At 40.5% G+C, this 16,057-nt stretch overlaps 1 protein-coding gene across 3 annotated transcripts in view; it reads right to left on the reverse strand.

Moving 5' to 3' along the window:
- Positions 1–456: 456 nt before the first annotated feature.
- The window catches only part of prkcaa (protein kinase C, alpha, a), a 139,066-nt gene continuing 123,465 nt past the window's right edge, over positions 457–16,057 (reverse strand). For all 3 annotated transcript variants that reach the window (XM_080302794.1, XM_026170434.2, XM_080302795.1), the window contains 2 exons: positions 10,259–10,399; positions 457–1,884 (listed from right to left, as the gene is read on the reverse strand). In XM_080302794.1, the coding sequence (XP_080158920.1) occupies positions 1,720–1,884; positions 10,259–10,399 (306 nt within the window). In that variant the 3' untranslated portion in view covers positions 457–1,719. The remainder of the gene's footprint in view (positions 1,885–10,258; positions 10,400–16,057) is intronic.

Raw genomic sequence — 16,057 nt, forward strand, 5'->3', positions numbered from 1 at the left:
ATCACGGTCACCATTCTTTAAGAAACCAGTAAAAACATTAAAGTGGATCTGTACTTACTGTAAACCATGATTTTGATTACTGTGACATTGTTATTCTTTGGAGTTTCGTACTTTTTTAGCATGCAGCATTTACCGTAATGTATCACGTGCATGAATGATGCCTACCAACAGCATGCAGATACGAAGGGACGGTCAACAGCCAGACGTGTATCCAATCAACACACAATATTTGCAGTCAAAATCGCTCAAAAATTATTATTTTTTTAAAAGAAGAATTTTATATAATTCAGACAAAGAGTAGAACAAATGTTTCACAACTTTCTAAATGTGGACTCTGTTAAAGAAACTGTTACAGTGCTGATCTGTACTGGGCTTTTAACATACAAATATTGGCTTATCTAACTGATGTAATAAAAGCACATTCAGGTGTTGGTATAAAACTGTAACTTGCTATACTTTCTTTTCTTTTTAAAGAACTTGCAATTATTTACAGATGAGATACACACCAGTTTTAAGTACATTAAAATATTATTCTGCTATAATGGAAAAATACGGTATGAGAGTGAGATCAAATCTGTAAAAACAGTAAAAACAAAACCCCCAAAACAAAAACTGATTTAACTAATAATGGCTCCAAATGCAAGACAAGTTTGTTCTCATTACAGCAACGCAACGGGAAAGGATTTCAAATTTGATATCAAATTTCTGTATCGAACTTCAGTGTTTTATCAGCTTTTAAGCTGATGACACCATAGTCAATAAAACATTTTATGGTTAATGCACACTGATACAAAATGTCATGAGTTCAGCAACTGAAAATTTCTTTACAGTCTCTGTTACAACATTTAAGACCAATGTGAGGCTCTGTGGGTGTAGCATGGGACAAAACAGTGATTAACTCTAAAAAGTGTTAGACTATGACAAACTGTAAACGGTTTGATTTCAAGGTAGGTTAATAAGACTGCCACTGTTAAACTTGTGTGTCCGCATACTGTCCACAAAATCATTCACAAGGAAAGTATACAAGCTGAAGCTTAATAAGGACAAGGGATTGGGAGCTTACACTATTATTTTTTGTCACAATCAGGTCAAAGTGGCTGATAACAGTAAAGCCAAGTGAACTTGTTGCCAAAATGACGCAACACTTTGATAGTTTACAGGCTGCATATGTTTTAGAACCTCACCGTTAATCCTTCAGTTGGCTTGCTACACACACACACTGGAAGTTGAGACTGCCTAGAATCAATTTGTAAAAACATTTCATTTTACACCACCACCATGAAATCAAAGGAGAGAAAAACTGTAAACATTATACAGGAAACATTGAACAACAAGGTGCTGTTTAAACGCCTGCACCGCCTCTCCTTCATATTTGGCTATAGCATCTACACTGCCTAACGAGTGTTTCTCAGATTATCACATAATATCCATACTGTGATTATCCAAGTAGATACAATTTACAACCTGCCAATTATTTCTGTAGAATATAACTTCAATCCATTGAGATTTATACGCAGAGAAATACATTTCTTAAATTGTAGACAAATACAGCCTCTCCAATTCAAAATATATACTGGCAAAATGTGCATGCCCTAGAATCCTGCTTAGGAATAACACCAACACATTAGGATTGAATGGTAGTCAGATGTTAGGTGGGTGGTTGGTTTAAATGGGTAGCGATGAGCAGAAAGGTTCCTCACAGAGGTTTTCCCATCCTTCTCATTCGCTGTTGTTGAGCGACGGGTGTACAAACTGGGGGTTGATGAAAGAGAACCCTGCGAACTCGGCCTGGTCAATGTTGGCAATAACCAGCTCATCTGGCGGTGTGAGCTGGGGCTGGGTGCGTGTGAAGAACTTGTCAAAGTTCTCTGCTCCTTTGCCGCACTGTAAAAAAACAAAGAGAAAGCAGAGAAGAGGGAGCAGTTTAGACGTTACGTGTGGAAAATGATTTGAAAAGTGCAAGTAGATCGACTCTACAGGGCAGAGAAGAAATTGTGGAGCTCAGGCAGGAGTGTGCACACTGCATCTCTTTAAAAGGCAAGTACACAGCAATTTTTTGTAGGCAGCAGCCACTGCATTCAGCAGGATTTGTTTTTAACTACTTGGTAATTTTGCACCAATGCGCCCAAAGCACAGGACACACTCATCATAGTCGTTGTCTAACATCATTAGTCACTACTATTGTCTTCGTCATTCATATCGCAGAATAACATTGCACTAGCCTGGGTATTTTGACGATGTGCAACAGGCAACAACTATAAATACTCCTGCTTTAACCTGCCGACTAATCAAAACCTTTCTTCATTCTGCCTCTGACCTGCATAGATATGGACGAGATCTCACACCTGACACCCCCCCAATGTGGATTACATGCTCCACATCTTGCTCACCTGAATCACAACGCACCCATCTGAATACCGAACCAACATCGGCACAGCTGTGAAACAGCAACGCAGTTTCAAACAAACAAACTGTGAACTGATTCTACGAGAGGAAATCGTGTCAGGACCTCCAGGATAAGCCACACTCCATTTCCAAAAACTCTGAAAACCTGCTGCAATGCAAAGCCCTTGTTTTGGCTTCAGCTAAGTATGTTACAGAAGAAGAAAGTTATTCCTTCAACAAGAATGACAACATCATCGAGGTGCAACAAGGTCACAGAGGGGTTAATTACTATATTCATGAGTGGGGTGCAATATAGAATGGGCGCCGTCAAAAGTGTTCATGCTCGTGAGTTGAGGGGACACTCAGTAAGATCACGTCATACGATAGATGCGGAAATGCTTCAGAGAATTCCTCAGCAAAGGAAGAACTTGCATGTATGCAGACCTGGGTGTGCATATAATTTTGTTGCTCTTCACATCGAATGGAAAAAATAAAAACTGTTTTTAGAAGTGCAGTGTAAATATGTATATAAATTTAGTATATTTAATTACAGCGATATGACATGAGTTGCTTGTTTTTCTTCAGACGAAATTTATAATAAATGTACAAAATCTGTTTTACAATGTCCAGTGTTTTCTAGTAATGTTTCTGTGTATGCCATTCATAGTTATGCATATTCCACTGTAATTGTCTGTTCAGGAGTGTGGCTTCCAAACACAAGCATGCCATGGTATCAAAGGCAAAGAAACAGAAACGAAACAATATTTTATTTGTCATGATCAAGTCTCTACAAGGTTTGTTCAATTCAATCTCCAAGCACAGGTTTAAAATTTTGCCCTAAAGGTAATGATGAAAGCCAAGGGTCGTAGGGTGGTACAGTGGTTAGCACTGCACCTCAAAACCCACAGGCTCATGGTTCAAAGCTCCTAGTAGGCTGTTCTCCCTGTTTTCATTTAGAAACTCCTGCTTTCTCCCACAATCATTGTCATACTAAATTAGCCCTAGGTAAGGGTGTAAGGGTGAATCTCAGTGTCCAGGTTTCTCTTAACCAGCCCAGCTGGGGTTGGCAAGACGGTAAAGAAATCAGACAAATTGATAATTTTTTAGAATAATTTTAAAATATTATCTTGTTTAATGAAAGTAGATTGATTATTCCTTGTCTTCAGTAAGGAAAAAGGAAAACAAAATCCTTCTCTATCCTCATTTACTCGTCCACCCACACACAGACTTCATCTATGTGGATGCACAAATTCCCAAATACACATATGCTCATACTCTAGTAACTTAGTGAACAACTTGATAAATGTTCATACTCGATTCACGAATTATTACTTCTGCAGCTGACTGATAGCATAACACACTCTGCCAAACTCCATGAGACTCTAACACAGAACATGAAGAGAAGCCTAGCAGACATCAATCTCCACCATCACAGCATCTGTCCCTTCTCTGGATTGTAAACGCTATGACCACTGAACACCAGCAATTTCAGCTTGGCCAGCCACTATATACTGTCTTCCCCTTGTTTTCAGCCCCTTTCAATCAGTTTTAATTATTAGTATCTGGGCATTTGAAGCCCACGACTGACTGTGACCTGGATTTGAAACTCTTGACTAACTGACCTTTTTCGCTGTTGTCCTATATTCCATTCACAAACAAGATAACGCTGTCTGCCTAAGTCTATGCATGCTTAAATTGACATCACTGTCACTGTGCATACAGGAAATTCTGTTTTTATGTGTGTGTGTTAAGGTATGCCTGTCTTTGTTTGTCAAGTAAACACACAAGTATGAAGGTGCAGACATTTCTATTTTTATTTTCTCTTTACTATTTTTTTAGGAGGCTAGACAGAGCGTGCCAGGTGATGTGAACACAACATACGATGAAAACATAAGACACTGCTGTTTCTAAGAGGCGTGTGTTTGTGTGTGAGGTTTTTGATTGCGACTGTTGTCACTGACAGGTGACATTCGCTCTAAGCCATCACCACCCTGTCAGAGTAGATAGAGGGCAAAGACGCACATCAAGATGTGACTCTCTGTGTGCGTGTGTGGTGGGGGGCCTCTGAATTTTCTGCTTCGCACACAGCGGGCACCTGATGGGTAATCGCTAGCATCCTTCCACCGCTGCGTCTCTGCTGCCCACTTGTCTTCTTCTATCCATCACTGGCAATCCATCGCTGAAGTGAAGCAGCACATTTTTAACTCTGACCTCCAACGACAATCTCCAGCACCAAGATGTTCCTTTCTAGGTCACAAAACTCCTTGTGACATGAGGCTTCTGCTCTCAAGCAATACTCTAACCAGTGTGTACGTAAAGCATATGTGAGCTTTTTTCCCCCCCTTTTGTCAACAGAAACCACTGTGACAGTGGTTAGTGTTGTTTTTACCCCTCGCAGCACCAAGCGCTGAGTAAACAGTTTAGCTCCTGGCGTCAGATCGTCACACTCCAAGTAAAGGACTTTGATGAGAAAATACCATATTCTGTATGTTGAATATAGGAAAATAAAGAACAAAAAAAAAAGAAGATTATCTTTTGACCCACTGTCTTGGAAACATGGTCTCAGTGTTTTTGTGACTTTTTAGGCGCACAAACATGCTCTGCTGGAAAAGCACAAGGCTGGTCTTACAACTCCTATTTTTTACTATGTGATTCAACCAACCTTGATTGGGTGAGACCAAGGCTATGATGCTGCTGATACATCCTCTCATACATAGTGACACAGTGTCCTACATGGGTTTTTGACCTACTTTCTCTCATCTTTAATCTCCCTCCCTCTCTCACTGCACACATACAGACGTGCACGCCTCTGTGCCCAAGCATATTAAAAGAACACTCAGCTACTTAGGATGACAAATGAGTGCCTGCCTCCATTAAGAGTTGTGCCAAGACTCTCTCTTCCTCTTTTTTCTCTACCTTCAGCTCCCTGAAGCCAGCGGCCTGGGAAGCACTCTGTTCTCATCGTCTTCCAAACATTATGTTTTCTTTGTTGGGTTGCTAGTTTGTCAACATCAACGAACCACTTAAGGGAGAACATCAGTCAAAGTGTGGAAGAAAAGGTTTTCCAGAAATGTGCTTTGGATCTGAACAGCTTATCTGTAGGGAAATTTCTTTGCTTTTTAGCTCTCACAAGGCCATAATGTGACTAAATTGCAAAGTACAGCTGAAGCCTGTGATTACTGGTGCAGAAAGATAAAAGAGAGATGAAATCAAAAGTTTGTATTGCAAACTGCATACTGGCTGTGCTCCAATGAATTCAACTTGTAAAAACCCAACCCAAAATATTTCTTTAAATACGTCTTTTGACTATAAGATATTGCAGTGTTGTAGTTACAAATTTGGTCCGTGACAGATAAACTGTGTTTGATGGGAAACCAATAAGTTCAAAGATTTTACAGAAAATGTGATAAAGAGTCGATTTCTCTTGACCTCAAATCAAAAACACATAATAAATAAAACTTCAAAATGAACAACAAAAAAACAAGAGGAAAGGCTCGTATCCTTAGCAAAAGGCAACGGTGTTTGCCTCTTATTTCCCAAAGCCACAGTGACTCAAAAATCACCCATATTGCCATCATTTTCTTAGTGTGTGTGCCTGTGCGTGCATCCTATGAGCCATGCACATCCCTTCCTTCAACGTTCCAATGTTCCAAGACTTCTGTGCAGTGACTAAGTCCTCCCACTCTGTCTTGCCCTGCATCCTTGCCTTCATTTACTATCAATCAGCAGCTTTGACCTACTTCTTTTTGACATAAACACTATCGGCCATCCACAAGTAGGCGTCAAACGTGTGGGCATCAAGTGTCTTGTACTCTGAAGAAATCGGCCTGGTTTCATAGCAAATACCAACACAGTTAGCTGAATGTTGCTGGCATTTAATTGTGTGTCTGCTACCTGCAGTACACAGTTGAACGGTCACAGCATTCAGCACAATAATGGAACAGTGGATCAACGCTAAGTGAGCCTGCCATGACAATCATTCTACTGCACAGACAATGTCCCTCATGCTATCTGACACCCGGTCCAATAGATACAGATGGTAAAAGTCTCCCAGCTGGGTGCAGCTAGTGTATTGATTGCAATTCCGAAGCTGTCATAAGGCGGATGAAGTGAGATTGAGCAAGGAAAGATGCACAGGGAGAAAAGAAAGAAGAGGAGTGGATTAAAAAGACAGGAACATATTTGGTAAGTTGTGAGAAGGAGATGTATGAAATCAGAAACAACATTGTATTAAATGGCACAGCGAGATGGACATGATAGACCATAAGTGTCTTTACATGGCTGCAGGGAGCATTCAAAAATGTTAATTATTATCTTTCCACCTCTGTCATCTTTCCAACTTCTCTGCACCTATTAGATCCATGCAAACATGCACTATGCCAAGAGCATGGACATTTGCATGCTTTTACCTGCCTTCAACTTCACAGAGACCTTTCTTTCTCCCTACGATATTGATTACCACCCCCTACGCGGCAACAAACTTGCAGGCTTGTGCAGCAAACGAACGCAGAGACAAGGCGTAAATGCAAGGAATGATTCCACCTCTGTTTGTCCTTAATCTCCTTTAACCTTTTATATTTACACTTCCTCCACACATACATTTACCCGCACATACAAACGCAAAGCATTTTCAGGAAAACCCAGCACACTCAGCAGAAAACTACATGGAAGAGGTCAGGATTCACCTTATTAGAAGAACTGGAGCCCTTGAGGGTTGAAACAGAAGAAAACTACAAAATGAATATGTAATGGATACAGGCACACACACATATAGAGCACTAAGTGACCTACTATATATATTTTTCTGTTTAAAGAAATGCAGTCTATATTGAAATCTGCAAACATATGTGCTCTACATGATTGATGTGCTGCAAAATGTGTGCTCTTTATAACTATACACTGAGATCTGACTCTGAAATAACCAATTGTTGACAAAGCACATGTCATTTGCAGCTTACGCCTACAGCTTGGTTTAACAAGACAAATGAGCATTATGTTAAAGCTGTATCAAATTTCACATGGCTCACTGGAAATCAGAGTGACTTCAGGCTATATTTAATGTAACAGTTCTATTAATTGTCCCAAGCCAATAATTAGGTATTTACTGTGAGACATACAACGCTGTACAGTTCTGAGCCTGGATCTGCTGTTACGAAACTCTAAGACTGATTTCCTCCCACTATGTTTATGACACTGAGTTCTTGAGTGGGTAGTAGATTACTCCAGTGGTAAGGCTCTCCATCTTGTGTTTTAAATTCTTAATAGACATTCCTACCACTGTCAATCACCATTAATGGGTTACAATGGACTGCAGTCACATTAGATCAGCTATTTTACTGCACATTATAAACCATTCGATCCAGTCAGGATGATATATTATGTTCTTCAGTAACACCATTGGTCTTGTTTATATTCAAAAACAACACATTGGATCGCCAACAACACATCTCGTACATATGTGCTCGCACTCTCCTTGTTGTTGATGTGTGAATGTGTTGTGGTCATGCAATATCTGCTGAGTTATATAAGAATACAAGAGCGTGCAGTAAGTAACTGCATTTAATCAAATCTTTTACTGATGGAAAAAAAAATTGTTGCAATAAAGTAAATCTTCCACCAGAGGCAAGGATAATGACAAGTATTAATGTGTATTAAAGTGAGACTGTATCACAGTCAGATCCTAATGCTCACTTTTGCACACATTAACAGACAGAGCAAATAAGTGAGAACACCATGACATCACAATGTTGTGTAAACAGTACTCCTCTTCAGTGATGGATTTACCTGAATAAACGATGTTTTCCAACTTACCTGTTGTAACTATGCCGATTCGTGCCTCTGAGACTTAAAGTAAGCTGTGAGGCAGGAAGCAGTCACACTGACTTGCTTGTCATCTTTTTCACAAGGTGCTATAGCACTTATGCTTAATTTAGGGGCGATCGTGGCTCAAGAGTTGGCAGTTCGTCTTGTAATTGGAAGGTTGCCGGTTTAAGCCCCGGCTGACAGTCTCTGTCGTTGTGTCCTTGGGCAAGACACTTCACCCGTTGCCTACTGGTGGTGGTCAGAGGGCCTGGTGGCGCCAGTGTCCGGCAGCTTCACCTCTGTCAGTACGCCCCAGGGCAGCTGTGGCTACAGTGTAGCTTGCCATCACCAGTGTGTGAATGGGTGGATGACTGAATGTAGTGTATGTGCTTTGGGGTCCATAGGGACTAAGTAAAGCGCTATACAAATACAGGCCATTTACTTCTTAATGGAGATATGGTTTTAGAAATACCAGAGGGCATTTCGTTGGCGGTTTTAAAAGGTGCATGACAACTAATTAAAACATTGTCATCATATGCCCTCTTGCAAATTCAGCAGCCAAGGAGGCAGCTGAATTTGTAATTCTCTGAACAAACTTCCAAGGTATACTCCCAGGTATACTTTTAACCAAGTTGGTCAAAGAGTTTTTGATATCTGGCTGCTAAAGAGCCAAACACAACATGACAGAATGGCTGGTGGAGAGTGTGTGTGCGTGTGTGTGTGGATAAATAAAGCAGATGGGGAAAGACCAGAAAGGAGGGGTCATCTGGGAGTTTTCCGTCATTTCTCCTTCACAGGAATGAATCTGTTTAATATAAACTTTACAAAATCCTTAAATAAACATTAACTCATGTCATGTGACATGATGTTAATTTTTTGGATGAAGAAAATCTTTATGGTGCGTTTTATAACACAATCAAGAAATACTGTTTGGAGGGCCTTTGTAGAGCTTTAAAAGAGAATGGATCAAATGCTAATGAACCCCTTAGGAAAGTAAGCACACTGTGTGGCTTGCATAGATAAGGATAATCTGAAATTGCTTTGTCTGTACTTGTGTCTATATAGTTTTTGATCCACAGATAAACTTATATATAAATCTCATTTAGCGTCGCTGGATCGCCTATATTTGGGTGTTTAATACTTCATAAAATATAACTTTGTCTAGATTATTTTCTGACATTATCCACCATTTGAAAAACACCAAGTAATGAACGTCTGAATACTGCAAATCTAAGACAAAATTTGTGAACATATAAATTCATACAGCAATCAGCCAATAGATATAAAGTATGAGGCATCGTGAAGATGCATTACTCTGGTTGTGTACAGTAATCTAATAAGTTTTAACCAGTAACTCTTGAGTTTTTGTGCGTATTGAGACAAATCTGACTGAAGGCTGAGACAGAAGTTCGTAAACAAACAGCCAAGAACAGATAGTCCCCCAGGGAGTAGAGAACACAGCAGAGGGCTATTAGATGCCTTGCCATAACAGATTTGTCATGTTGAGATAAGCACATCTGTTCTTTATAGATATATGCAGTTCACAAGGTTGTATTTATCTACTTGTCTTGTTTGCATGTGTTTACATGTGCTTAAGACCGAGAGGAGATCACCTGAAGCCACTTTTTATTATGAATTAATAATAATGTTAACAGGATATAAATGTTTCTATAGGTATTCAAGTATAGTCTCCCTTCCAACCTCTAAACTGCATCAAGCATTGAAACGTGTGTGAGAGAAAACAGTATGACACAAAGAGGGCCCGTTGTTAGAAGGATTTAAATTACTGACAGATAATACAAAAAAAATAATAATAAATGCATAAATAACAGTTATATGATAAAAGAAAAGGGGTTCTAATTTTTCCATTGTGGTGCATGATGCAAACTGCAGTGCTGTGTGCAGTGAGTAGGATGAAATACTGATGACCAGCATACTTAAAATGACTGACAGATAAACGCTGCCGGCCTTATTTTAATGAAAGTTAAAGTTATCTCGGAAAGCTACCAATTATCTTAACCTTGGTTACAGTAATTCCATACATGTAGCCTATGTGTGCTTTAAGACTTACCACTTTAGGCTTAAAGGGGGGCTGTATCTCTCTGTTCTCGAGACGTTCCCAATCGATGCGTCTGAAGAAGGCGTGTTCTCTGATGTCCCTCTCTCCCTCAGCGCCACAGCCCAGACGTTTGGATGGGTGTTTAGTCATCAACTGCTCATGGCCACACACACGCACAAAAAAAATACAGTTAGATTAAGGATAATAATAATAATAATGATAATAAAGATTTATTTTAATATTGTGGAGCACTGAAGATCCTGAAACACTGGTAAACACTCGTTTTATCTCTCTGAACTAAACTTCCAGCTCAGTTCTTTCACTGCTGTGTTTCATGTTTCATAATGTGACTCCACCTCTTTACTAGGTGACCAAATGACAGCTAAACAGATGGGTCTTAAAAAGAGTGATATCATTGGGGTTTTTTCCTCTCTCCCGCTGCATGCTCTGCCTTCAGAGAACCGCTGCCACTTCTAATCGCACATCGAGCGACGACTTTGTTAAAAAGTAAAACAAGATGCAGGGACCCAAAGGAAGCAAAACCACCAAACAACCTGTCCTTGTTTTAAATTAAGCAGAAGGCCACTGGCATTAGTTAAAAATAAATGTTCAAATAATGTGCTGGAAATGACAAGAAACTTAAATGTTTCTTTCCTGACTTTTCAGTTGCCTTTACCTTCTTGCTGACTACAAAATTAGAGCCACCGTACCAGTGGGAAATATGCAGACAAAATATTTGAAATGCACAGAAGCAAGACTCATAATGGAATATAAATTGTTATGTGTGTATGTGTATCTGGAATATTACTAGAGTATGTTTTACAAACACATTTTGCACCTGCTCTCTCGTTACAGTTTGGTGATTTGCCCTGACTGAAGTGCAACAGAAAGCAAAGTGCTCATTTGGAGATGGATGCAGAACCTGGTGGAGTTCGGTATTAACACTCCAAAGAAAAAACACTATGTATTTGTTATAACTTTTGCTGCCCTGCTGTCCAGGTCTCTCTTGGAAATGAGATTTAGATCTCAAGACTTTTCACCTGGATAAATTAACGACAATGAATGAAAAATCTGAGTTAAATGCTTACATTGATCTCATTGCTTTGGTATTTTTGTGCAGGGTGTGCTATATATATATATATATATATATATATATATATATATATATGGACCTATGGATTCTTCGATACCCAACAATGACGGCGAAACAACTAGTAGCTCAGTGTTCCAACATTCGAAAGAAGGGACTGCTCTCACAGCTAGAGATTGATGAGGTACAACACAAATGCTACGGCAAGGAGGAGTCAGGAGGGGAGATATCATCACCCCCACCCGAGATTGGGTACATAGCCCCAAGTGCGATAGGAGAAGGATCGTTGAGTGCGAGAGGAACTGACCTGAAAAATAGGATCATGGCCAAGCTTGAAACCTGGATCCCCCGTAGCCGGTTACCAAGATTACGTGAAGTACCCTCAGAAGGTCTGCTAGATGATGTTAATGCAGCACTACGGACGATACCTACAACCACGATTACCGACACTAACAAGCTGATCTACAATACGGCAGCAGTGATCAGTGAGATGCTTGGCTACAAGTTGAACAGCCACAAGGGGCAGTACCCTCCATGGAGAAGGAGGCTAGAGGGCAAGATCAAAGTAGCACGGAGGGAGGTTAGCCAACTAACGGAGATACAGAAAGGTGCGACAAAGAAGGTGCATAAGAAATACAGCAAACTGCCAAGCAAAGACTCACAGCCTTGGCCAACCGCTTGAGGAGGTACACCAGAGAGATAGAAGGCAGGAGAATAAACCAGCTGTTCTCCACAGAACTCTACTGTACTCTCAGTGGCAAGGGAACAATAAGAGAACAGCACCACCAAGGCTGGAGACGGAGCAATACTGGAAGAGCATATAGGAGAAGGACGCAACCCATAACGGCAATGCTCAGTGGCTAGTGGATTTGAGGGCAGACCATAGCGACCTCCCTGAACAGGGTCCAGTAACCATCACAGTGGCAGATATCCAAGAAAGGGTCTCCAGTATGAAGAGTTGGACAGCACCAGGGCCCGACATGGTTCACGCCTACTGGCTGAAGAAGCTGACTGCACTCCACGAGCATCTGGCAGCACAAATGAACCAGCTGCTAGTTAACGAGAGACACTCGGAATGGCTAACCGAAGGTCGAACGGTCCCCAAGGACCCCAAGAAGGGACCGGTCCCCTCCAACTACCGACCAATAACCTGCCTCAGTACTACATGGAAGCTCCTGTCAGGCATCATATCGGCTAAGATGAACAGGCACATGGGTCAATACATGAGTGGGGCACAGAAAGGGACTGGCAAGAATACCAGCAGCGCAAAACACCAGCTACTGGTAGACAGAACAGTCAGCCGAGACTGCAAGACCAGACTGACCAACCTGTGCACTGCCTGGATTGATTACAAGAAGGCCTATGACTCAGTGCCCCACAGCTGGATACTGGAATGCTTAGAATTGTACAAGATCAATGGGACCCTAAGAGCCTTCATCAGGAACTCAATGGGGATGTGGCGTACAACACTAGAGGCCAACTCCAAGCCCATAGCACAAGTCACCATCAAGTGCGGGATCTACCAAGGAGATGCTCTGTCCCCACTGCTGTTCTGCATAGGCCTGAACCCCCTCAGTGAGATCATTAACAATACCGACTACGGAACGGAGCAGTTGTCAGCCACCTCCTGTACATGGATGACATCAAGCTGTATGCCAAGAGTGAACGAGACATCGATTCACTGATCCACACTACCAGGATATACAGCAATGACATTGGAATGTCGTTCGGACTGGAGAAGTGTAGTCGGATGGTAACAAAGAGAGGGAAGGTAGTCAGAACTGAGGGGATTGAACTACCAGAAGGCAACATTGCAGACATAGAGGACAGTTACAAGTACCTTGGGATCCCGCAGGCGAATGGGAACCATGAAGAGGCCGCTAGAAAAGCTGCAACCACCAAGTACCTGCAGAGGGTCAGGCAAGTCCTGAGGAGTCAGTCGGTTTCCTTTCTGCAAGTCCCTTAAGGCTGTGGGCTCGGTCACATCTGAACTAATGGCATGCATTCAGCTGGCAGAGTGCACCAGACAGCTGTTGACAAGGAAGAAAAAGTCCTTTGCAGCCTTTTACAGGACTGTCGGTGACACCAAGAAAGCATCCTGCTGCAATCCTGCTGAAATGTACTTGAAATCGGCTGCTGGCTCACCACAGTATCAAACACTCAAACTTGTTCTGGATCTTGAGCACTCGAATAACTTTGCATAAGTGTGATGTGAAAATTACCATCAGAAAACTGCAAGTCTAGTGTTGACATTTCAGAGGAAGCCTTTGATCATCCTGTCTGCCAACTGTTAACACTCAAACTTCAAAAACTTCACCACATCATGAACTGGCAGCAAACAGTTTAGCTGCACGTTTTCCAAAAGTTTACATAACCTTGACACCACCCTGCTGTTCCTGCTGAGAACATAAAATAGTTAAGATCTGACGGATTGGGCAGCAGGGGCGAGGCAGTTGAGAATCGAGAAGAAAAGTGAGAAAAGGAGAATTTGGAGCGATTCAAAAAGAAAGGGCATGATGGGGCAGGAAACTCTATCATAATCATGATCCTTTAAAAACCAGGAAGTATCCTGCAGGCCTCGTGAACATTTGATCTACTGAGACTACTGTACATCCAGATGAATACCTTCTACATTTAAAATAGCATTCCTGTTACCTTTTTAACCTAAATCTATCTTTTTTTTTTTTACCTAGCTTTTTCTGACTTACATCATTGGATTGGGCTGCTGTCAAGCAATATATATATATATATATATATATATATATATATATATATATATATATATATATATATATATATATATATATATATATATATATATATATATATATATCCAGTGAGAAAAATCGCAGACGCCCTGCCCAACAGGGACAGGGAGTCGGGCTAAGACTAGTACAGGCACATATTTCTGCTTCTTCCACTTCAGAGGACAATACACTGGCTGCCACTAAATTCCAGTAAACCTACCTTACACTTAACCATTAGTACTACTTATCTAATTCAGAGTAAACTTAAACCAAGTCTTTTTCAAAGGCAGAAAGGAAGACAGGAGCCCAAAATACGACTGCAAACAGAGTTAAGTCCCCATAGAATTTGTATTATACTTTTGTGTGCAAACCCACACATACACAAAGCTAAGAAAAATAAAGGAGAAAGGACAGAGGAGGACAAAGAGACACAAGTGGAGTCGAGGGAGAGACAGGGAGACAAAGCGTATTAATGCACAGCTCATTGACTTTGCATAGCCTCTGGACAGAAATAAAACTACTGCCACTTTCACTATTAAATTCACTGTAGGCTCACAAAAACATAAATGTGTGCGGTTCTGTTTCTCAACACCTTCCAAGTATAACAAATAAAATGAGTTTTTAAATATAATTTTACTGACCAATTTTGATTTCATAGATATCTATTAACTGTCATATGCAATGTACATAAAATTCAGGTCATCCTCAAAAAAAAACATGTATTTCTTTACATCTAAGGTCCAATTAATGTGCATGTTTTGCCTTCTTGTTTATTCCCTGATTGAATAAACTATAGCTCACTCAGATTTTCACTGTGTTTTCATTTAATTCAGTGTCCTAGAAACTCTTTTTATGATGTCATTGCTGTCAAACATTCTTGTGCTAAAATAAAATTAGGCACACAATATTAATAACCCACTATTTTTTCTTGCTTGACTTGCACTGACCCTATGTACCACTTACTTCCCCTCTGTGGAATCCAGAAGCTATTTGCCAATAACTGCTGAAACAGACTTGCTAACAGTCCTGGTTAGTGCATTCTGTGAGGTCAGTGACCAACAAGGCCAGTAATGAGCCAACACAACAAATACTAAACTCTGCTCCACATGTTAGACATCTCCATTAAAATACTAACACTGTACATTGTCTCAAGTTACATTTCCTAGTAACATTATTTTGAAATATGTGTACCAGAGATGCAGAGAAATGTGAAACACTCCTAATACAAAAGAAAAACATCCTAACAAATGTACTTGTAGAAAAATTGGTCTGAAATTAGACAGCTCAGTATTTATGGCAGGCTGACAGAAAAAGAGGAAAAGTCTCTCTAGAGTCTTTATTCTGTGCCCCCTTACTGATTTCTTAGTTTGTTGCATATTTGTCACCCTTATATGTACCAGATCATCATTCATATTTTATTTATTAGACAGAGGTAACCTGAGTAAGTACAAAAGACAGTTTTTAAATGATGATTTAATTTAGGGGAGAGAAAAAGAAAATCTATCCAAACCTACATGTCCCGGTATAAAAAGTAATTCCCTGCTAAACCTAATAACTGGTTTTGGAACCCTTGGGAGCTGAAACAGCAAATAAAGGTTTGCAATAACTAGAAATGAGTCTTTCATCTCACTGTGGAGACATTTTTGCAAACTCTTCTATGCAGAATTGTTGTAATTCAACCACACTGGAGGTTTTTCAAGCATGAACACCCTGTTTAAGGAGATGCCAAAGCATCGCAATCTGATTTAAGTCCATGAACTGATGGACAGACATTCTCCTTCAGGATTTTCTGCTAGAGAGCAGAATTCATGGTTCCATCAGTTACAGTAAATCGTCCCAAAGCAGCAAAGCATCCCAAACCATCACACTACCACCACCATGTTTGACTCTTGGTATGACGTTCTTTTTATAAAACACTGTGTTAGTTTCATGTCAGACATAACAGGACTCCAACCTTTCCACAAATCCAGCTCC

This window comes from Astatotilapia calliptera, chromosome 6 (assembly GCF_964374335.1).
Source record: "Astatotilapia calliptera chromosome 6, fAstCal68.1, whole genome shotgun sequence".
In the NCBI taxonomy this organism is placed as follows: Eukaryota; Metazoa; Chordata; class Actinopteri; order Cichliformes; family Cichlidae; genus Astatotilapia; species Astatotilapia calliptera.